The following is a 21,845-nucleotide window of genomic DNA, read 5'->3' as shown; positions in this document are numbered from 1 at the left end:
TCAAACCAATCAGTCATCTTTTAATTCAGAAATTAAAGAAACACAGAGATGGAAACTTAACATCAGCTTGCCAGTGACCTGCCAGCCAGAGAGGAAAAGGGAAATTTTGGTAATTTCCATAGCTGCATGGAAATTTCTGCACCACACGCTCAGCTCTCACCTGCTTGTGTGACTCCCAATAAGATTCTTGTTTATAAAGCATGATGTTACATTGATATGTATTACCAGTGCCCTATACTGAAGTAGGTTACTTAAGCCATTGCTCACTTTGAGCCTCAACATCATTATCAAAGACAGATTAATGTATACACGTCTAATATGAAGCCATTGATTTCCTCTGTTTTAACATTATTGCAGCCACTGAAATGTTTCTTTTGTGTTGTGGGTGAGACAGTATCTCAGCTCAAACATCGCTCCAAGAGAGCAATTATAGCTCCAATAAAGTGTCTCGTGTTAACGTGCTTGTTATAGGTGATTGTCGCATTTTAATTAGATTAGAAATAAGATAAATAGATGAGTGGGGAGTATTTTGCCACTTGCTGCATGTTGCCATGGTAAGAAAGCATGTTTTGTGTCTACAGAATAAATAGTGCCTTTGAAAGTAGCAGCGATAATAGTGCACACACAACAGGACACTGCAGGGCGACAATTGGGCTTAACAATTACAAGGTCACAACAGAGGGCTGACTGATTTGACATTAGTTGAGGAGCAACTTGATTCACGGCCTGCTCACTATGTGACTGAGCAAGCATGAATGAACTCTTAAGTGGCTGATTGTGATTGGTGGCATAACCTTGTATTGGTTTGACAAGAGGGAATCTGACAGTGAAAAATCTCTTTCCTCTTCACTTAAGAGAGGATGTCATCTAACTCAGTTATCCTTCAGCAGTCTTACCTTTAGGAGCTGTCGTGGTGTAATCAGCTGCAGCCACTATGAATGTTGACACTTCACTCTCTCATGTTGTTCCTCTGTTTGCTCAGGACACTGATTACATCGCCTGTCAAGAGGGCACAATGGTAGATGTGATCAAGTTGGTCAAATTTTAAATTAGGTCAGTACATCACTTAAAGTACAAATATGTAACAGAACTTCAAAAAACAAAGTGGTCAAGTTAAGATTTGACAGGTGGGGAAATTGTAATAGCCAACTACATATAATAGGTATTAGTGTGAATAAAGGACTGCGTTAACGTCTGGGCTTGTTTTACTGTGAAATGGCTAATAAAATGATTGTGTCATCATAGGTGGTAAATTGAAGTTAAAGGTTGTGAGCAAAGGTTATGGGTTACTAGTTACCCTGTTCAAGTAGTAATTAGTAATGTAACTATTTTAATTACTTCATCAAAGTAGTGTAATGTATTACATTTTATTACTTTTCTAACAAATGTGTTAAACTGGGCACTTAAGCTGAAAAATGTCTATGTCCTATAAATGGGCTACGCTAAAAGAAGGCATTCCTGCAAAAAAGATGCATGTATGACGTATGGATGATGTATAACCCCCTTTGTAATCACTGACATTTCGATTAGTAACTATAATTGAATAACATATTTTGTCTCTGTAACTGGAAGTGATTACAGTTAGATTTTTTTGTAATTCGATTGCGTAACTAGAAACAACCAAACACTGGTCACGAGTCCAATGTGAAATAGCTTTAGCATTATTGACGAATTGTTGATTTGTCTCGAAACAAACTGACCTCTATTCGTGAAGGTTAATTGATAGGCCGTAATTCAAACTTGGGTTTTGCTAAACTCGTGTGAGAGTTAACACGTTTGTTTGTTAGTATATGGTCAAACACAAATTTTAAAAGATTTTAATTGACTTTTACAAGTAGCTATAACTCCCCATTAAAATCTAAAATTAAGTTTCGCTGCAAAGTAGCTAGCCATTTTTTTCTAATGTAATCGTTAAACATGCTAAAAAGTCCTAAAACTTGATGCTATGCTAGCCAAAACACATCTGACCTATCAATTTCACTCTCTCTCCTATCAAAATGATGGCTTGATTTAATTGGCTACAAAAAGTAGCATGATATGACGTCACGGGGCAAGGCTCCGCCCATTTAGCTCATTTTCTCGACAGCCCATTGGTTAGCCTGAGTCCTGTACCACGTGACTGCCAGTGGGGGGCGCAGTAGCCACGCCCCCCGACCTAGCTATTTGTTGCAGAATGGAAAAGAGCAGGTACCAGGTGAGTTGTTACATGAAATACAAAAACAGAAAGACAAAATGTATCACCCGGTCGCTCTAGAACAATGGCTGACAGTCTCAATGAAAGAATAAAAAGTTATTCAGTTTTAAAGCTGAGAAGCCTCCCATTGGTCAGTTTGTGCAGTATGCAAATGAGGACGACTACGTCAGATCCTGAACTTGAGCGCCATTTTTTCCTCAATAGGAGAAGAAAGGGACAAAAGCTGGACCAAAAATAACTTCTCTCTTGCAGAGCTTCTCAAACATCATCTTTTATATTTGACCACGCTCTTCGTACAGCGGTGTGTGTGGACAGAGGATGCTGCTCGGATGAGTATCTGCGTGCAGCGCTGGCAGCAGACCCAGCTCACCGACACACATACATATACACACACTCACACACATACACACACACACACACAGTTGAGGGCCGGGTGGAAGTGGAAATCGGTAGCCCTGCCGGAGGTGGCACAGCGACAACTAACGTTAACCTACACCGAAATTGGACGAGGTAAATATCTGCGGGAAGGCTGTGGGCATCCTTAAGTAGGAAGGAGCGGCGTGGCCGGTGTGACCCGGAGTATCGCTGTCAGCGTGCTACCTGAGGCTTTTTAATGACTCCAGTGTGGCTGCTGACGCTCAGCAGTGTTAGCAAGGAGGGCAAGGTTTGGACAGTTTGTATGTGATTTAAATCAAGCACTTTAACTCACTGAAATAAGTTTGTTCTTACCCACCAGTAAATAGTCTTGTGTGTATTATTCACACAGAGTGTGTGAAATCAGCTGTTGCACAGTAGATGTTATGTTTTTATTTATATGACCACTCTGCTTATGCAGACATAATATCCATATAACATTAACGCTGTCGTTTTTACACTGGTGGATTAAGAACATTTACTCACGCTATAGTTTATTATTGTTTTAGTTTATTTGATATGGACGTCGCAGTGGCATTAGAAATGCGCATTTACGCACAAAAACCACGAGTTTTATGTTTATAGCAAAACGTTAATATGTAACATCTGTCCATAGGAGGCTTCATAAAAAATAGAATGTTAAAACGAAAAGAGAATGCATCCACGAGAAAAAAAAGTAAATTCATACATAAAATACATCTACAAATGTACACATAAAATTCATTACCAGTCTATACACAGATAAATTCATCCACAGAAAGCCGGAAAACCAATACAACAACAAAAAAGATGTTTACTTTGCTCTCAAGTGTGAGATCAATCCTGTTTTTCTTTCAACAAAATACTGTACTTAAGTATGAATTTGAGGTATTTTTACTGTACTGTGCAAACGTTTAAGGCCACCTTTTTTTCTTTTTTGGCAAGATACAATGATCATGCATATTTATTTCTCATTAGTCTCTTTAGTTAAATACAGCCAGAACATACAGGAAATATGTATACAGTATGAAAAAGGCAAATATTTGATTAAAAAAATCACTTTAACAGGCTAAAGTTGCGAGTATTTAGTGTGGTCTCTCTCCACTTTGCATGTCTTGAACTTTCTTGGGCAGACAACATGAGATTAACAGTATTAATCGTCTGGTATACTTGAAGATTATTTCAGATAGTCTGCCCGAGAGACTTCAAGAGGAGCTGCATGTAATGGGAGGTCACACTAATTATTGACTTCAGTCTGAAGAGGCCATTTTCATCTGACTTTTTGTGTTTTGTTTTGCTGTTTTAATGCATTGTACATGTTATCTGTATTCTTTGTTTACACCTTAATGAAGAGACTAAGAATAATATCCTCATTCCAGTTTTGCTAAAACAACAAATCTGTGGTGTCTAAAGCCTTTTTGACAATACTGTATTTCCCCAATGTAAGCACAGAAACACATCCACTGTTTGTCTACTTTGGCGTAACTGAGAAAGCTATGTTGTTTCTCTGTTCACCTTGGTTTTAGACCCCTTTTAAAAACTATATAAAAAATACTGTACATAAGTTTAATTCTGACATATTGGTATTCTACTTGAGTATTTTCATTTTATGCTTCTGTCTTCTTATACTCCCTTATGTTTCACAAGTACATATGTTACTTTTTAATTCATTACATTTATTTTAAAGCTCTAGTCATGTAGTTTATTTACATTTAGTATCAATAACCTACATTTGCATATAGGGTATAATATATTTATACAGGTTAAGCCTTCCAGCAGTATAAGGAGCAATTTAAATTACCAACCAGCTGCAACATTAAAATTATAAACACTTGAATATATCAATAATTATAATTCAAAAATATTATATACATGATTGTGAAAAGGGCTATTCTACATAATAAGTACTATTAGTACTTTAAAGTACAATTTTGTGCTTATACTCAAATAAGCAGAATGCAAGACTTTGATTTTTTACAGATACATTTTCCACTGTAGTAATACTACTTTAGTCAAGTGGAGGATTTGAATACTTAAACCACCTCTGCTCATTTAAAGCAATGGCCTTTATGCTGCATTTAGTATTTTCTACTCAGTTTTCACCACAGTATCTAATTTATTATTGCTAGCTGTATGATGTAATAAAATGGTCCACCTTAGGCATTTAATAACTATAATTAGATGTTTATTTACACCCTGAACATTCTGACCACAGCTATTTGTATTGCTATTCTTTTTTTAATGTTTTGTCTATTCCCAAATTTACTGCAGTTGCAGCTCTAGTAAAAAGAGGAAGTGAGTTTATTTTTCTTCAATAGTGGTTGTTTTTTAAGGCCTTAACTAGGTATGTGACCGTTAATGCACTCAGATATGAGTAGAGTGAATAAAAGTTTTGGTGCAATCATAATTCTTGTGGCTTTAAAATGATTATTTGTGTAAATCATACAAATAGACTGAATCTCATTCTGTTTCTCTGGTGTTAATTTTTCCTAACATCAAATCTTTTTTTTCTTCCTCTGCAAGGCTTGTGAGGAATAATGTATCAGCTTCCAGTTGGAAATATTGAGAAGGTCCGAAAGGCTCGCAAGGCGGTGAAAAACATCCTTGGCGAGATCGGACTGGAAGACTGCCAAAACCTGTTGAAGGTACGTCTTTAAGATGCCTGTAATATTCCAGTTTCAACCAGGACTGCAAAGTTAGTAGAAGCGTTATTGGGAAAAAAAAGACCAACGTTGATGAAGGGAAAATGTATCACAACATACTGTTATAAATGACGTATTTTGATGCTACAGAGATGCCCCGACTCATAAATCATATTGCAAACATAAGCTAACATGCTTTTTTCCAGCAATCCCATCATTGTTATTTTTTATCTTTTATTGGAATTTTGGTGTGTTGTTAACTTGTGTGAGGCACTAGTAAAGACAGAGTGGATTTCGGGACCTGGGAAATAGGCCTATTTGGGTTTGTTGTTTCTTTCTTACTCTGGATTGCACCACACACAGATTTTTTTTGCATATCTAGAGACACAAGGGTTTATGGGTTGCTGTGTGTGTATTTTCAGTTTGTAAAGTTACAATTAGAGTAGAAAGGTAGGTTTTTGTTTAACTCCTTTTTCCCAGCTGGTCAGCTGTAGTTAGGCAGTGTTGATTTTATTTTAAAGGAAGGGAGTGTGTTTTGTCTTCTTTGTTTTCTGGTTTAGCGCCGCTCGCTGCCCTTCCCTTTGTTTCTGCCTCGCTGGCTCCTCCTTTGTGAAGCATTTCTGTATGTGTTTATGTAGTTTTACATAAATGGTACACTAAACAATAAATGGCAATGTTTGCCTGCTGACATTGACTCTTTGTTGCACCCCTTACCTCGAGCACTCTATAGTTTCGTAACACGGTAAATGTGAAATGCAAAAATTACAATTCCTACTGAAACTCCTTTTGCAATATTTGTCAAAGTAATTTTTTTTTTTTTCATATCTTGTAGCCGTAGTCTGATCGAAAACTTGTATATAAGTGTTAGATAAGACTGGTTGGCTTTAGATATATCTTTTCATAATAGCTCAAAAAGTTACAAACACTATGCTCATTTTGTTTTGATGATTTGTGTAAGCAGCAGTTTTTCTGCAAAACATAAGTCAAGAATTACAGTCCTGCTGCACCACTCAGTCTTGTAAGACTGGAGAAATGCATTTCATGTTTTATTTGTTCATAACAATTAATATACATTATGGGTGACGACATCAGTCATGTTTTAACACTGCTGATTTGCAATGTCGGCCATTAATGTAATCAACACGGTACTATGTGCAGCAACAGCCTCACAGTCTGAAAATAATGTAATTTAGTTGACTGTGAATAGAGTTGGAGCCAAAATATCTCAATTAAGACTTTAATTTGATGTAATGGTCACATTGAAAGCATACAGGGGGTTTTTGGTCTGTGGTTGTTATGGCAACAAGTGGGGTTCGGCGCTATGATGTTATGATTTTTCTGTGGTATGGAGCCAAGGTGGATAATGTTGAAAATCCGTGAGGATGACTGCTTAATGGCAATGTTGGATTGACAGAGATTTTACACTTGACTCTGGTGGGTTGATCAAACTCAAATCGTGAAGGATGAGTCAGCAGATATACATGTGTCAACTATTTCTCAATTACACCGCATCTATGAGTGCACTGTTTTTACACTGAGGTGAAAATTAAGGAGTAAGCAAGAATGCACGTTTTACCTTTTGGCAAAGTTAAGAATTGTTTGTTTGTTTGTTTGTTTGTCGTTTACTGTGCAGGAACTCAATGAAAAATCGGAGAAGGACTCTGAAGAAGATGAGGCCTTTAAGGAAACTGAGTGGTTTGATTTCACAGATGGATTTAATGGCAGAATGGAGAAAAAGGTGAATATGAAAACGTTTGGATGATTAGTACAAGTTTTTTTTGATAATTAAAAATGTTACTGACCTGTTAACTCATTCCTATCTTGTTGATTACAGTAGTAGTTTTACATATATATATATATATATATATATGTGAGTAATATGTTTAAATGAACTGTCGTAAACTTCTGGCCTGCCTTTGTGTCAAAACGGATGAACTAAAAGCATTACATCCTCCTCCAGTGGGAGCGTTTATTGGTCCACTGTGGTGCAGTGCATTCTGGTAGTTCCAGGAGTGAAATACTTATTTGATGTGTAACTTAGTATGAATGTAATATAGTTTGTACACACTGTCCCCAAATTTTAACTCCGTTCATTTCTTTTCCTCCTCAGTGGCCTTATCGGTCTCGATCTCTGTGCTGCAGTCTGTGCAAGTACTCTTCCCAAAACATCTACAACTTCAGGAGCCACGTCTCTCGCTGCCACGGATATGTGCAGTCATTCTGTGCGCTGGCACCCTGCTCCCAGTGCCTCTTCATCGGACACCCAAAGTCTCTCAAGAAACACATGATGTTCTTCCATGCCTCCTACATACAGCCGCAGAGAGAAGCGCCTCAACCCACCCATCGTGGAAATGAACGGTATCAGTGTCGAAGATGTGGATTTCCAGCCTCCTCTATCTTCACGATGAAGAAGCACATCATTCTCAAGCACCTGGCCGGTATGGCCGAACAGTATATCGGTTACAGATCACACCTTCAAGGGACCACGTCCCTAAGAGTGTACTGTTGCAAGGTGTGCAAGGTGAACACTGGAAACTTGGACCAAATGTTGCATCACATGCTGGTTGAGCCGTCGCACTATTCAGTCAGCACACAAGTACAGAGTATGATTTATGAGAACAAGAACTACACCATTAAAGCAACGCCTAATGGGAATGGGGTGTTTGTGACATTCCCAAGTATTGCTCCTAAACCACAGCAACCTCAAATGTTTAACAGTAAGTCCTTGGTTTTGCCAAGTAATGGACAACCTGCTGGGACTGTGGTGGCATTACAGCAATTACAAGGAACTACAAACAGTACCACTACTCTGATCTGTGCCCCCGGAACCAACCAAGCTTTTCTGCCACCTCAAGCGTCAGCGCTAGTGCAGCTAGCTAGTGCTGAAGCTAAAGGTTTGCTCCAGCCCGGTGCCACAATCGCCCTCCGAAGTGCTTTACCCCAAGGACCATCTATGGTCCAACTTCCCACGGTGTCAAACATGTCTCTGAAACAGGCACCTGTGGCTCTAGCTCCGTCTGCAACTCTAGCTCCGTCTGCGGCACTAGCTCCGTCTGCGGCTCTAGCTCCGTCTGCGGCTCTAGCTCCGTCTGCAGCTCTAGCTCCGTCTGCAGCTCTAGCTCCATCTATCCAACCACAACAGACTCCACAAAGGCAACAAATTCTCCTCCCATCAGGACTGCAGGCCAACATTGCAGCCGGAACTGGAGCTGTATCTCAGTCTGCTGTGGTCACACAAAATGTACCAACGAACCAAATCGCCCTACCGGGTACTATGCTGACATCACAGTCCCTGCTGAGTCACCTGATCCCGACTGGCAACAAGATGAATGGCATGCCCACATACACGTTTGCTCCGCTGCAAGTAGCAATGCCTGTCTCTCAGAGCACAAATACTCCTCTCAAGGCTGTAGAGCAAACAAGGAACTCTGCACCACAAACTAAGAAATGGATTACCTGTCCCCTCTGTAATGAACTCTTCCCCTCCAACGTCTTTGACATGCATACGGAGGTCGCACACCAGGCAAAATCTGCCACATCCAAGTCAGAAAGCGTTGCGGCCCGAGCGGCATTCTTAAAGAAAATGCCCGACAAAACTGTCAAATGTCTAACATGCAAAATTTTACTATCAGAAAAAAGTGTCTTCCAACACCTGCTGCATGGCCTGAATTGTTTGTATTGCTCAGCTTTGTTCTTTTCAATCAAGCAGCTTGCTGAGCACGTAAAGCAGCACAATCCCACAAGCAAAGCGTACTGTGATTTCCTGAGGCAGAAGTACAGGGTCTACTCTAAGGGTGTTGGAGGTATCCTCTTCCCTTACTTTGACGTTCACACCACCGCACCAAAAGAGGTCCTAGGAGACACTGAGGTCAATCTGGCCTTGGTCACAAATTCCCTTGACCTAATCTTCTTTAAGTTGCAGCCCAGCAGCCAGCCAGAAATCTGCCCAGCACCTGTGAAAATCAACAGTGCGTATTGTCCCTTCTGTGATGAAAAGTTTCAGAATGAATCCAAACACCTCCAGCACCTGAAGCAAAAACACTTGGTAGCGCCCACCATTCATGCTATCCTCAAGACCGAGGCTTTCAAGTGCATATATTGCAACGGTGTGTACACAGGAAAGGTCACCCAGCAGGCAGTCATGCTCCACATCCAGCGATGCCGATGTTCACCAAAACCACCACAACCACCCAAACCTGCAGTAGCACCACTGCAGCAGCCAAAACTGGCTCCGCAACTCAGTCAGCCACTCTATTTTCTTCAAATGCCACAAGGGCTGACGATGAAACAAACTTTAGCTCCGGCTCGTCTGATTCCAGCTGCGCCACCCCGTGCAGAGACTCCAGAGACAGAAGCGGAAAAGCAGTCCAAGAAGAGGCTGGAGGCTGCATGGAGGGAGGTGATTGAGGCCAACAAACGGGAGCGAGAACAAAAGGAGGCTATGCGCAAGAAGCGAGAGCAGGAGAAGTTGTTGCCCCAGCCAGAGCCAGTGATTCATATCGATCCCATGGTGAAGCTGGTGTTGGAGCCCACCACGGTGGAGCGCCGCTGCAGCGAGGAGCGCAGAGAATTTATATCTAAGTACTTCAACCTGAACCCATACGCGACTAAAGCAGAGTGCGAAGAGCTGTGCAAGAGGCTGAACCTCACCAAAGCAGAGTTGGCAGCCCTTTTCAGCAAGAAGCGCAGCAAGTGCATGAAGAGTCTCAAGAGGAACTCGGCTGCCATCCTCCTCGGCTTCAACATGACAGAACTGAACAAACTCAAGCACAATCTCTTGATCCCTGAGCAGCAGCCACCTGCAGATATCGTAGAGGAGCATTCTGACGACACCACAGAGCAGCATCCTGCCGATCCAACAGGACAACCGCCCTGTGATACTATGAAGCAGCTGCCTGCCGAAACCATGGAGCAGCCACCTGCTGACCCAAAAGAACGGCTGCCGACTGATACTATGGAGCAGTCGCCCACCGATACTATGGAGCAGTCGCCTGTCGATACCACAGATAAGCTGCCTGCTGATCCGACGGAAAAACCGCCCGCCGATGCAACAGAGCAGATGGAGCACAGTGAGGATGGACCAGAGCCGATGGATGAAAGTGGAAATGAGAAAGTTGCAGATGGGGAACAGGTGGAGCAGATGGAAAGTTAAGAAATTAGCAAAATAATGCAAATGCAGATATCCCTAATTAAAAACACACATACTCTAACAATGGCCTTTTGTGTTGACAGAGAGAATCTCATCATGCAGTGCATACAATGTATTACCTAACGTACCTGTAAGTGAGGACAGTCTCTTAATGTAGCCTGCATCAATAGTGCTTTGTTTGACTCCAGTATGTTGTCAGTGGTCTGTATCCGAATTTCCACATAAACACAGAGAACATAATGAAAAAAACAGATGTATTGTTTGTGAGATATGATGGTGTCAAACTGTTGAGCTGCTGGTTACAATCTCATTTAACAATGGCTACTGACTTTGACTCAAGCACTGATTTGCTCCTTTTTTTTTTTGCACCCTTCATTTAAGCCTATTTGTAAAAATAGTGATTTCTACATCATCGCTTGTCTGCTAAGATTAAGACTTCAAGGCATAGTTCAGAATTTTTTCAGGTGTGGTTATATGAGGTACTTCTTCAAGGTTAGTGTATTACAAACAGTGGATGGCGGTCGGCATGCCCCCAGTTTGGAAAAGCAGGCTGGAGTCCGACATGGAAGCTAAACAAAATCAACATCAGTTTAAGTGTTTTCACTGCTTTTTCTTAATGTCAGACTTTGTGGGAAAATGAAGCCATCATATAGCTATCTTCAAAGCCAGAATCCATTGAGAAAAACAGTGATTTAACATCGCTGATCACAGGAGGTGCTGGCCTACCGCTGCCTCTACCAGATAGCTTGTTTGTGTTTAAGTGTGACTTTAGGATTTGATCAATTTGGTTGTTTTTTGTTTGTGTTATTAAGTGACTGGTGAATCCAGACTAATTATTTCAAAGCAGCAGCGGACCAGCAGCTCCTAATTTCAATAAAGGGAAATCTTAAACTGATAAAGTTTTTTTGGGGGGGGGGCATGGGGGGCTAAAATATGATTTGTTGTTGGCTACTCCTCCACATTAGTACACAGACTAGGAGCAAGAGACTGACATCTACTGTATGTAATAGACTGACTGAAGTAACCCATACAACCCCACCTCAAAAAATTGGAACTATCCCTTTAAGTACAAAGGCATACTTAGTTTATCATTATATTATACTTTCCTCTTTATAAATTGATGTGTTTTTTCACATATTTGGACCTATGTGTGTCAAAGCTTTGGGTTTTTTTTTCCTACCTTGCAGACTGTTCACACCACTCCCGCCTCTGTATTTATACAAATCAGCAGTAAAATGTTTTATTGCCTACCATCTCATGAAGACGGTTAATGTTCATTTTGCTGTTTTGAAGCCAAAATCCTTAAGAATGTACAAATGTTTGAGTTGTCAGATAGCTGAATTCTCGGTTATTCTACATCTCCGACCATCTTGCTTGCATGACCCTTTTTTGTTGTTGTCAGATGAAATTATGATTTGTGCCATTGTGAAGTCTACATATTTGCATAAACTTGTAGACATTTACGTAGAGATTCAACAGAAATATAAAAGAAGTTATTGGGTGTTTACCATATATCTTCTGTTCTCCTGAAAGCTGTTTTTTTTTTGTACTACACTTGTATTTTCTATAAGATTATCAAATCTGTTGGGAGAGGTACTGATTATCATTCTGTCCAAGGCCACTGTGCTGTAACAAATAAAGTGGTTTCCTTTTTGCGTAAAGGATTTTTTTATTTTGCAATAAACCCATTAGTGTTAAATCAAGCTTTGTTGAAGCACCTCAAGGTATGTTTTTTTCAGTGAATATCTGGCGTTTGTTAATTTATCAGCAGCAATGTGACACATTGGTTAAAGACAAAATAAATACTGACAAGATTCTTGAGAGTGTTTCATAAGTGTTTAATATTTACCCTGAGAAATGCTGAAATTAAACAATGCTCTGCCCTTCACCAAAAGTTTAGTCTTACATTCCGATGGCTCTAAAATAAAAATACATCGTTTCATAGCAGCTCAAAATCCAACGTGTTGGGTCCAGCAACACGTGCTGAGCCCGGTGCATACAGTACCAACTTCTGGCCACATGGAGGTGCCAATTAAACATCCTAAGTCTTTTAGCTTTGGCCACAGAAATAGTTTGACAAAGAAAAACTTCACTCAAGGTCCACTCACTATCTTATTCAGGCTTACCATGCTCATGAAAAACCTGGAAAGGTCACGGAATTTCACAGTATTTTTCAGGCCTGGAAAAGTAATGAATTTTTAAAAAATATTAAAAGTTTTGGGAAAGTCATGGAATTTGGTGGGGTGCAATGAAATTGGTATAGAAACCCTCTGTGAATAACCTTCCACATAATGTAACACAACAGCATTTTTATTTTCTGTAGCTGTCAACATAACGCAGCTCTAATAGGCATCAAAAGTTTTGTTTACCATCATGTACATTTCTTCATTTTCTCACTTTCGTTCATTTTTTCTTGCTTGATGTATACCAGCTAGCTGTAATTATCTTTAAATAATGCCATATATATACCTTTTTGTAAGTCTTTTTTTCTGTAACGGGAAAAATCATTTGATCATAAAAAATAATTTAAGGAGATATTTACATATATATATTTAATTCATTTATTTGATGGTCAATTTTTTTCTCTGCAACGTAAGTTTAAACTTAGAATTCTAATAATTACAATTATAGTTTTCCAGAAATGTTTCTCTAGTTTCTTCATATGCCCCCACCCCACCCCAATTTCCCAATTTCTTGCCAGTTTAAAGGGTTAAAATGCTTGTGAAAGGCATCTGAATGCAGCATGAGAAAATTGGTGTCAATTGAGGTTTTAAAGGATTATTAGCTATTCTATACTTTTTTTCTTTCTGTTCTCAGAAAAGCTAGTTAATGGACCTTGCAGTGAGGTTTTTTTTTTGTCAGCTGCAGTTTCCAAAGTGGTGAACTCTACTTCATGACTGATCTGATTTGATCGAGGATTGAGGGACCGCTGTAGTTGTTGGTTTGAATGGCCTCCAGCCTCTTCAGATACTCCGCTGGGAGCCCGTTCTGCTCTGCACCCAAACACACCACCTTAAATGCAACGCAGAGGAAGAGACATTCAAATGAACACGCTGATGCAGACACACACAAAAAACGTGTCATTGTGTAGAATAGGTGTTTGATTGTTTACATGCACACACCTGTTTGTACTGAGGAGACGGAGGGCAGGCGTGGAAATTGTTCATCTGATAAGACCTGCAGAGCATCGGTCCTTTGTCAGTCTCCACCCAAACCGTCAGTGGAGAGTACTTTCCCAGACTAACTCCTTCCTGGCTGAGGACACAAAGAGAAGATTAATTCTTTGAAAACCGCACTGTCACTTGTGCTGCTATCAAATGCCTTTCACATCTATTTAACTCTTTGAAACCTGAGAAAAATCGGCTTGATTGTTTCCAAAAATACACGAAAAGGACACCTTAACAAGTAATAGTTCAAAAATTAGCAAGTACTTCGTAAAGAAATTACCTGAAAATAAGCAAAAGAAAAACGTTTTTAAAAAAAATATAATAATAATAATAAGTAGGTAAATTAACCCAAGAAGTACTAAAATAAAATATTTTTTTCCCTATAAAATAGTTTAAATACATATTTATAAGAATTATGAATATAGTTTCTAAACATTTCTTACTATTTTTTTATTTAAAAAAAAACCCTGCAGCTAATTTTCAAGTGAAGGCAAAATTTTCAATTTCTTCTCACACTCTTTTTTTCCAGGACGTCTTGTCATATTGATCATTGTTTGTTTTTACCCCCATGCGTTCAAAATTAAATCAAGTTTCTCAGGTCCCAGAGGTTTAAAGTGACAAACATTAACTGATCGAACGCTGTGTGTTTGTGATTCTCACTTGTCTAGGCTCGGGAGGTTTTCGTTACTCAAAGTCCAGATGACCCCCCACACTTCAGCCCCGGGACAGGACTCGATGGTGGCCACTCCGCCGTGCCACATGTTGTCCACATGTTTCTCCCACAGGCCAAAGTTCAACTTATAGTCCTGCACACACAAACAGGGGACGGTGATGGGGGTTTACAGGACAAAAGGCTCTGAACAGTGATGGCGCTTTGTGCATTTCAAACAAAAATGCCTTTTATTTCAGTGTGATGCAAAGATGGGTGTTTGTGTTTTCAGCCGTGTCCCCAGTGAGCCTGTTGTTACAGCTGCTGCTAGTAATCAGTGGAGGAATGTAAGTAAGTACATTTACTCAAGTACTGTACTTAAGTACGGTTTTGAGGTACTTGTACTTTATCGTATTTTCATGCAACTTTATACTTTTACTCTGCTACATTTCAGAGGGAAATATTGTACTTTTTACTTCACTGCATTTATCTGATGGCTTTAGTTACTTTACAAATTAAGATTTTTGCATAAAAACACATAAGAAGAGTTTATAAAATATGATGTTTTGTTCTAAATTAAATTGCAAAACAGTTCATATGGGTACAACTGCAACATTTAGTTGATTAATTTGTCAAAAAAGTAATTGGCAACTATTTTGATAAACATCTAAGTATTTTTCACATTTTCTTTAATAATTTGGAGTTTTGGAGGAGTTTTGGATTCAATTTTGTTGATAATTTTGAGGGGTTTTTGTATGTTTTTACTCCTTTTTATGCATTTTTGGGGGGTGTTTTTATTTTATTTTAAAGCTTTGCATGTTTTTTCTTTAAATTCATAAAAAAAAAAAATTCATTAAGATTTTTTTAATACAATTTTGAGTTTGCTAGTGTTTATTTGACTTTTTTTTAAGTTTTGGGGGTCTTTCTTTTTATACAAGTTTGAGGTTTTGGATTTTTAAAGTTTTTTTAAGGGGGTATTTCTATTTGTTTGTTTGGGTTTTTTTTTTTTTTAAAGATTTTTCTGTATAGGGTACTTTAACTTTTTAGATTTAAGTATATTTTCCTGATTTTACTTACTAACTTTTACATAATTCTAATTTTGAATGCACAACTCTCACTTGTAACAAAGTATTTTTGCAGGATTCACAGAATAAGTTTAAGAACCACAGCTAAAAAATAACCAGGCTACCTACTGTGGTTACAACTGGTTATAACAGCATGCTTAATCATTACCATCTGCAAAGGTGAAGTGGGTAAAACTTTAAACTAATAACTATCACCATGACACTTCTGCAGCTGACTGCTTACACTGAAACAGTTCTTATTTGTGTTGAAATATGAAAATGATAAATTATCTGATTAAAATTGCATTTCATTTCCTGAACAGAAATCTGCAGCAAACACATTTTTGGGGGGTTACTGTGTTGATGAAGTACAGTCAAAAGTTTTTACAGGGGTAATTATAACTCCACAAAACAGAAAATCCATATATAAATATGTTCTTAGGAACAGATTAGATTATACATGACATGAACAAACCTGTCGAAACGTTGGAAGGTTTTGTGTATGTAAGCACTACTGAAGTGGAGATTTCAGATCAGAGTATGAGGGAAATAAACTTTGAGAAAAATACCTTTAAAGATATAAAGTTCCGTACATTTTTAGAGTAAAAGTAAGATCCTAAAAGTGAACTACTAACTAATATAGATCACCATGAAACTTCCCTAGCAGACTGCCTTTACTATTTTTTTCTTTTTTTTTTTGCATTGCATGTTTTCTGAAAGTTAATGTTAATATGCAAACGATCCACTCTCTGATTAAACGTGTTTTTCTTGCATTCATTTCAACTAAAATAAACAACCGTGACGTAAAATAAACCGTGACGTTTTCTTTCCACTACTCTGAAAGCAGATACCGCCATGGTAACAAAATAGCCCAAAATCTCAAAACTGACCATTGCATGTAAAAATGAGGCTACGTCTGTGCCACCATGGTGCGTTCACGGGCATTAAGCTGTAACGCGAGCAATAGGCTCGACGCCGCATGTGTTTGGTTATTCCCACATGCCACAAACGTGATATTAGTATGAATGAAAACATAAGAACAGAGTGATGGGTTACCTTCAGCCGGCCGGTGGTGAGGAACACCGCAGAGGGGTTTGCCATCTGCAGTCTTTCCTTCAATAAGTTACTTCCGAAGGCGAAATACATGAAGTGACCGTCGGCTCTGGCAACAAGAGACATCTTCCGATATCCGAGATGAGACGGAGCAGAGCAGCTAAAGCTTGAGACAGAGGAGTCGGTGTACCAAAGCCAGAGAGGCTGCCTTTCCGTGTCCCCGCCGTCGAGGCAGACTAACAGAGGTTTCAGGAGCATTCAGTCAATGAAAACGCGAGTGTGAGCGACTCAGTGCTGTAAGCACACACAGCGGTTATCAGAGACATACATGACCCTGCAAAACATGTTGACAACCATAACCATCATATACACTTGCTGAGAATATATACAAGTTGCCACTTTTCTGGAGCTTATCATCTGACCACGGATGTATTATAGCGAAGTGATGCTGCGGCTGTACTAGTCCTTCAGTCATGTTTTTTATGTACTTCCGGTTACGATGCCGATCTTTAGCGGCCTCTTGTGGTGCTCCAGTGCGATCACAACCATCCTCGTACTGTCCGAATTGTCATTTGAGGTTAAGGATTAAATATTTAAATTGTAATTTATCAAGCGTTTCAAGGTTGACAAAATAAACATCCTAAATCGGTTCTAGTGCATTTCCTGTTGGAACGTTTGCTAAAGCAGAAACTGACAGAGAGGAAACGTGAACATTCTGTTGCCCTGGCAACAGAATGTTCATGGTCCTGTCTCCAAGAGCGCACACGCGCTTATAATAGGTGTTCAAATTTAACAATTATCCCAACCTTGTGTTACCGCTATGGGTTCAGTAAATTTCACTTGATATTTTAGTAAAAATTATAGAATTTTAGATTCTGATACAAGTTACTTTCAGTTTGGACCATTTAATTTTGAGTTACTATGCACTATGTGAGAAACTTCCTGGTCTCCCTTTTCATTTTCCAAAACAAAGCATTCCTTTCTTTTTTCCTTTGTTTCTTCTCTAATTAGCTCTTGGGGAATACACATTTCCATGCAAATGCTCTTTATTAAGCCATGCAACAAAAGCAAAACAAACCCTGTGAACCATGCTGCAATAATCCACAGAGTCACATTCATCCTTTTCATAAGGATTTTAATGTACAAAATGAGAAAGAACAAAACTGAACAAAAAACATGAAAATTCACAAAATGTTTTCTCTGAAAAAGAAAAAAAGAAAATCCTGTACAAACAGTGTTGGCCAGCAAACGTAGAGCCTGGTGATCATCTCCTCGGGCCACCTCGGCCTCGTCCCCTTCCTCTGCCACGCCCTCGCCCCCTGCCTCGTCCCCGTCCAGCCACTGAGAAGACAGATGAGTGACATCATGTTAAGTATCACAACATAATACTACGGCGCAACATTTAGATCAGTTTAACCCAGTCTTGAATATCAACTCACTCCTGAATATGAAAGTGTTAGCGGCCCATTTACAATAATCCATTTCACCACAAAACTACCAATTATTCTGCACTTGCAATAAATCATTTTTGCTGTAGTGTACGCCTCCATGATTTTTTGATATTCCTCACCTGCTTCTCTCTTCTTGGACTTGATCTTTGGCTCGATGTCAACCAGCAAGGTGTCCAGTGGGAGGCTGTCTGGAAGGATGAAATAGCGAATATTGTTGCCGCGGATACTCAGTGATTCCAGCTGAGTGGGCTCCCTGTTTTTTAGGGTCATTTTCACCGCCTTCAGGTGGGTGTTCATGCTCACATCAACACCTAAAATTGAGAAAATAAGAAAACAGGGATGGAAATGATTAAATATGAACATGGACAAGCCAACATTTATCATAATTAACAAAGCTGTAAAGGAAGTAACTGTAAAACAAGAGAGTGACAGCATGTTAATACTAAAAAGGCTACAACTGAAAACATCTCGCAGTCAGTCATTAATTCAATCTACTCTACACCAGCGTTTCCACACCACAAAATGTGAGCGCTTCAAAAAGCCAGCCTTGTGTTTTAGTGCAGACAGGTCAAAGTTAATTTTCTGGAAAGCTATGACACAAGTCGGGAGCTTTGTGGCAGCAGAATTAAGCCATACTTATCCTTTGACACCTGAGCAAATTTGATTTCTTTCAAAGGCATGAGAGGAAGGAGGCAGTGGAGCAACTTAATGAAAAATGGCCCAAAAATTAGCAAGAAACTTAAGAAAAGTTACCCGAAAATAAGCGATAAAAAAAGAAAAGTTAAAATCAAAACATACACAAGAACGACTTTAAGAGTGGTAAAAAAGGGAAAAAGATTCAAAATAAGAAATGTTTAATTTAATAGTATGACTTTAAATATATGATGATTAGATTTATAAATGAAATTTTCTGACATTTTTCCCGAGCATCAGTAACCAGACTATCTGTCCCACTGATTCCCACATATTGATAGTTCATCATCATCTGCCAACAGAAAGAGTGGAAAAAAAAGAGGCCCCAAAACCAGCAAGAGGCGGTCTGGAGTAGAAAACAAAGTGCAGCTTCCAAAATGACCATTAAGTTGAATCAACTCCTCTCAAAACCAGTTCAAAAACTTAGAAGATTATAACCTTCATCAAGTTGGGATTTATTCTAAGAGTGCTGTATTAGCCTTTTTAACCGTAGCTAGCTGAATCTAACGGGGCTCCCACACACTTTTGGGGACAAAACAACAAAACCTTCACATGACCTATAAGGTCATAGCTGGCACACATGAAGGGAGCGACGGGATGTGGAGAGAAAATAGAGAAATGTACGTGATGGTGGACGGAAAGCTGTCACACATCAGAGCAATGTTTCCACAGATTAATAAATAACATTATGTTACATTAGATTATCCACAGACGATTACTTCAACAATTTCATTACACAAATCAAAACTCCATGACTTTTCCAAAACTTCGATCCATTTTCTTGTGTTGCATTCAGATGTCCTGTAAAGGTGTTTTGAGCACTGAGCAACTAAGTTAGGGAATAATGTTAAGTCAACTTTTATTTTATTTATTTTTTTTAGATGTATCATAATTTAAAATTATGTTACAAATAATTACATTTCATGCACATTTTTAGGGTAACCCCTCCCCCCTACTTTTTTGCTTATGTTCAGGTAATTTTCTTGTACTTTTTACTTATCGGTAAAATTATTTCAGGTCATTTATTCTCATAATTTGCCCATTGCCTTCTTCCCATTTTTGAAAGAAATCATTAATCAAAAAAGATTTTTTTTAAAATTAAATGACTTTTCCAAAACTTTCAATCATTTTTCTTTATTCCATGACGTTTCCAGGTAGCAACCCTAATTTAAAAAACTGGCTACTGGTTATAAATTCAGTATCGCCTGTGGGTGCACTAAAGTGATCAAACAAGTTGGGACATTTATAACTTTCAGCAAAGTTTCACTGCAGTTAACCCTTACAGGAGGCAACTCCGACACATTTTAATAAAGCAGCGGCAGCAGCAGCGGGCTCTTACCTGTGATGGTACCATGGACCTGGGTGCCATTCTTCAGTTCAATGGTAACCGTCTCATGGCTGAGTTTCATCAAAAATCTGGGAAAATTGTTGAAAAAGATCACAATGTAAGCAAATCAATCCATGACCTCACTCACCCCCAATTTTACAATTAAATATTTTACATCTTGTAAAGTCAAAGACAGGGTTCCCACACATTTACGTGGACAACATTTCAAAACGTTTGCATGGCTTTTCAAGACCCAAGGTAGGTTTCCTTTCTTAGCACTACTTGCCCATAATTGTACTTTCAGCAAGCTGGCACACACAGAGGGAGAGGCAGCGAGCAGGCAGAAAATCAGGGCATATTAAAGCTACTTTAAGCGGACAGCTTCAGAAATTACATTTGCAGCTTCGGTACATTATGTGGAGGGTTTCTACAGAAGAGTACTGTAACTATTTCAGCATACACAACAAAACTCAGTCAGTTTCCCAAACGTTCAATGGTTTTGACTAATTTCAGGATTTTTCCAATCATGGAAAATGTGGTTATTAAATTCCATGACTTTTCCACGTTTTTCCATGACTGTGGGAACCCTGCAAAGAGCAGTCTGAAGTGAGCTAGCTTTACTTAGCCACAGTTAGCTACCGGCCGTGTAGCCTTCAGTACCAAAACAAAACCACTCACACGGGCGAGTTTAACACTGCAAACTCCAATCATTTGAAGTGGGAAGTAATACTAAATTACTACACATATTTTTAGGTGAGTTTAGGATTACATATCATACCGCTAAAATGCAAACGCTAGCTGAGCTGTGCAGAGAAAGAGAGAGGGGCCTGACTGTTAACTAGCTAGCATTCATGTAGCTACTTAAAGCTAGTTAGCAAACACAGTGGCTGTAATACATGCGTGATTTAAAAGCTAAAATATACAGTTCCGCCGTTATAAGGAACAATACGTGTGTGTTTATCTTTGGGGTTATTTCAGAGGCTGGAGCCCGCTCATTGTAACACCGGACAGCCTCCATTCATTTCATTCACCGCTTCCCGCCTCATCTCCGTCTCTGTCCGTTAAATCTGAATCCATCCATTAGCACCGCCATTGTTTCATCATCCCACAACACAGCATTTAATAAACAATGACATTTCGCTCCCACGTACCTGACTAGTTTCATGATGGTGACGGACTGTAGACACAAATCCTCCACCGAAGACAAAAAATTGCAGCGCTCGGGTGAAAACACAGGCCGCCGTTGATGTACGCTGTACGTTACAGGCGCGCTCAACCGACGTCATTAAATGAGCGACAGCAAATAGGAAATGGTGCGCGTGGCAACACTGCCACCTAACTGTGGAGTGACAAACATCACGTTACCGCGAGGAGATAAACAAACCCCCCCTGCACGGTTTACCGGAGCCTAAAGTCACCAAAAACATATGAAAGTAAATAAGTGTTATATCTATATTCAGCTGGAGCAAATAGGCTTAATTCTCCTTGTATTCATTTTTTAAAGTATATCATCCTTTTGTATACAGTATAAAACATTAGTAGACAAATGTCTGCGCAATAAATATACATCCGCTTTGGATTTGTTACCGGGCACGGTGTTCAAACAAGGGAACAAAGTGGAAGTGTCTCTTAGAGAAGCTGTTTAAGGCTGCATTTTTGTCAAATAAAAGCCTAAATTTACAACATTGTTGTTGATTTATAAGTATGCCATTTCCCAAATGACATTTTAGTCAGTATTAACAGATGAAATGACATCGTGTATTAGGAGAAATTACTAAAAAGTGAACAAATATAGACAGACCTTGTTCACGGCAGCCGTCTTGACTTGTCACAGCAGGAGAACCACAGGTGTCGCTCATAACATTTAATGATGTCTGTGCTGCATTCAAGTGTCCCAGTAACATCTACATCTGCACCTGTACTTTTCCTACGGTTTGGATGTTTGGGAAATTAATGCACCACCTTATTCAACTCATTCTGCAACTGCTGGAGATTTTAATATTTCCCTGAGAAACATTCAAAAACACTGTGCACGTATAGCAAACACTTACTGTGACTGTTCA

The 21,845-nt window shown here is 39.2% G+C and overlaps 3 protein-coding genes across 4 annotated transcripts; 1 reads left to right on the top strand and 2 right to left on the bottom strand.

Moving 5' to 3' along the window:
• Positions 1-2,372: 2,372 nt before the first annotated feature.
• adnp2b (ADNP homeobox 2b) lies at positions 2,373-12,039 on the top strand. Its single transcript, XM_042507097.2, has 4 exons — positions 2,373-2,704; positions 5,111-5,232; positions 6,863-6,967; positions 7,340-12,039. The coding sequence occupies exons 2-4, from the start codon at positions 5,125-5,127 to the stop codon at positions 10,379-10,381; spliced, it is 3,255 nt and encodes a 1,084-aa protein (XP_042363031.2). The 5' UTR covers positions 2,373-2,704; positions 5,111-5,124; the 3' UTR covers positions 10,382-12,039.
• Positions 12,040-12,192: 153 nt separating this feature from the next.
• On the bottom strand, positions 12,193-16,800 carry ggcta (gamma-glutamylcyclotransferase a). The gene is made up of 4 exons (XM_088090896.1): positions 16,315-16,800; positions 14,206-14,351; positions 13,501-13,633; positions 12,193-13,390 (listed from the first exon to the last, which is right to left on the bottom strand). Exons 1-4 carry the CDS (start codon positions 16,567-16,569, stop codon positions 13,265-13,267), a joined length of 660 nt encoding a protein of 219 aa, XP_087947022.1. The 5' UTR covers positions 16,570-16,800; the 3' UTR covers positions 12,193-13,264.
• A 629-nt stretch (positions 16,801-17,429) lies between these two features.
• On the bottom strand, positions 17,430-21,708 carry snrpd1 (small nuclear ribonucleoprotein D1 polypeptide). 2 transcript variants are annotated; one of them, XM_088090897.1, is made up of 5 exons: positions 21,584-21,708; positions 20,934-21,121; positions 19,795-19,871; positions 17,882-18,073; positions 17,430-17,652 (listed from the first exon to the last, which is right to left on the bottom strand). In XM_088090897.1, the coding sequence occupies exons 2-5, from the start codon at positions 20,945-20,947 to the stop codon at positions 17,576-17,578; spliced, it is 360 nt and encodes a 119-aa protein (XP_087947023.1). In that variant the 5' UTR covers positions 20,948-21,121; positions 21,584-21,708; the 3' UTR covers positions 17,430-17,575. The 2 variants fall into 2 exon arrangements, with proteins under 2 accessions (XP_087947023.1, XP_042362766.1); XM_042506832.2 differs by lacking the exon at positions 20,934-21,121 and having other exon boundaries at positions 21,584-21,661.
• Positions 21,709-21,845: the final 137 nt, after the last annotated feature.

Source organism: Plectropomus leopardus, chromosome 17 (genome assembly GCF_026936395.1).
Source record: "Plectropomus leopardus strain MGB_pleo_1.0 chromosome 17, ASM2693639v1, whole genome shotgun sequence".
NCBI classification, from domain to species: Eukaryota; Metazoa; Chordata; class Actinopteri; order Perciformes; family Serranidae; genus Plectropomus; species Plectropomus leopardus.
Note: the sequence above shows the minus strand (reverse complement) of the source record. Positions and strands in the feature narration are given on the sequence as shown.

Coding starts and splice junctions, on each gene's coding strand:
- adnp2b (XM_042507097.2), top strand. CDS start 5,125: ATGTATCAGCTTCCAGTTGGAAATATTGAGAAGGTCCGAAAGGCTCGC. Junction 5,233..6,862: donor ACTGCCAAAACCTGTTGAAG/GTACGTCTTTAA, acceptor TTTACTGTGCAG/GAACTCAATGAAAAATCGGA. Junction 6,968..7,339: donor ATGGCAGAATGGAGAAAAAG/GTGAATATGAAA, acceptor TTTCCTCCTCAG/TGGCCTTATCGGTCTCGATC.
- ggcta (XM_088090896.1), bottom strand. CDS start 16,569: ATGCTCCTGAAACCTCTGTTAGTCTGCCTCGACGGCGGGGACACGGAA. Junction 14,352..16,314: donor TCACCACCGGCCGGCTGAAG/GTAACCCATCAC, acceptor TTGTGTGTGCAG/GACTATAAGTTGAACTTTGG. Junction 13,391..13,500: donor CGTCTCCTCAGTACAAACAG/GTGTGTGCATGT, acceptor GTTGCATTTAAG/GTGGTGTGTTTGGGTGCAGA.
- snrpd1 (XM_088090897.1), bottom strand. Junction 18,074..19,794: donor GGTCCATGGTACCATCACAG/GTAAGAGCCCGC, acceptor TCTCAATTTTAG/GTGTTGATGTGAGCATGAAC. Junction 17,653..17,881: donor GTCCAAGAAGAGAGAAGCAG/GTGAGGAATATC, acceptor CTGTCTTCTCAG/TGGCTGGACGGGGACGAGGC.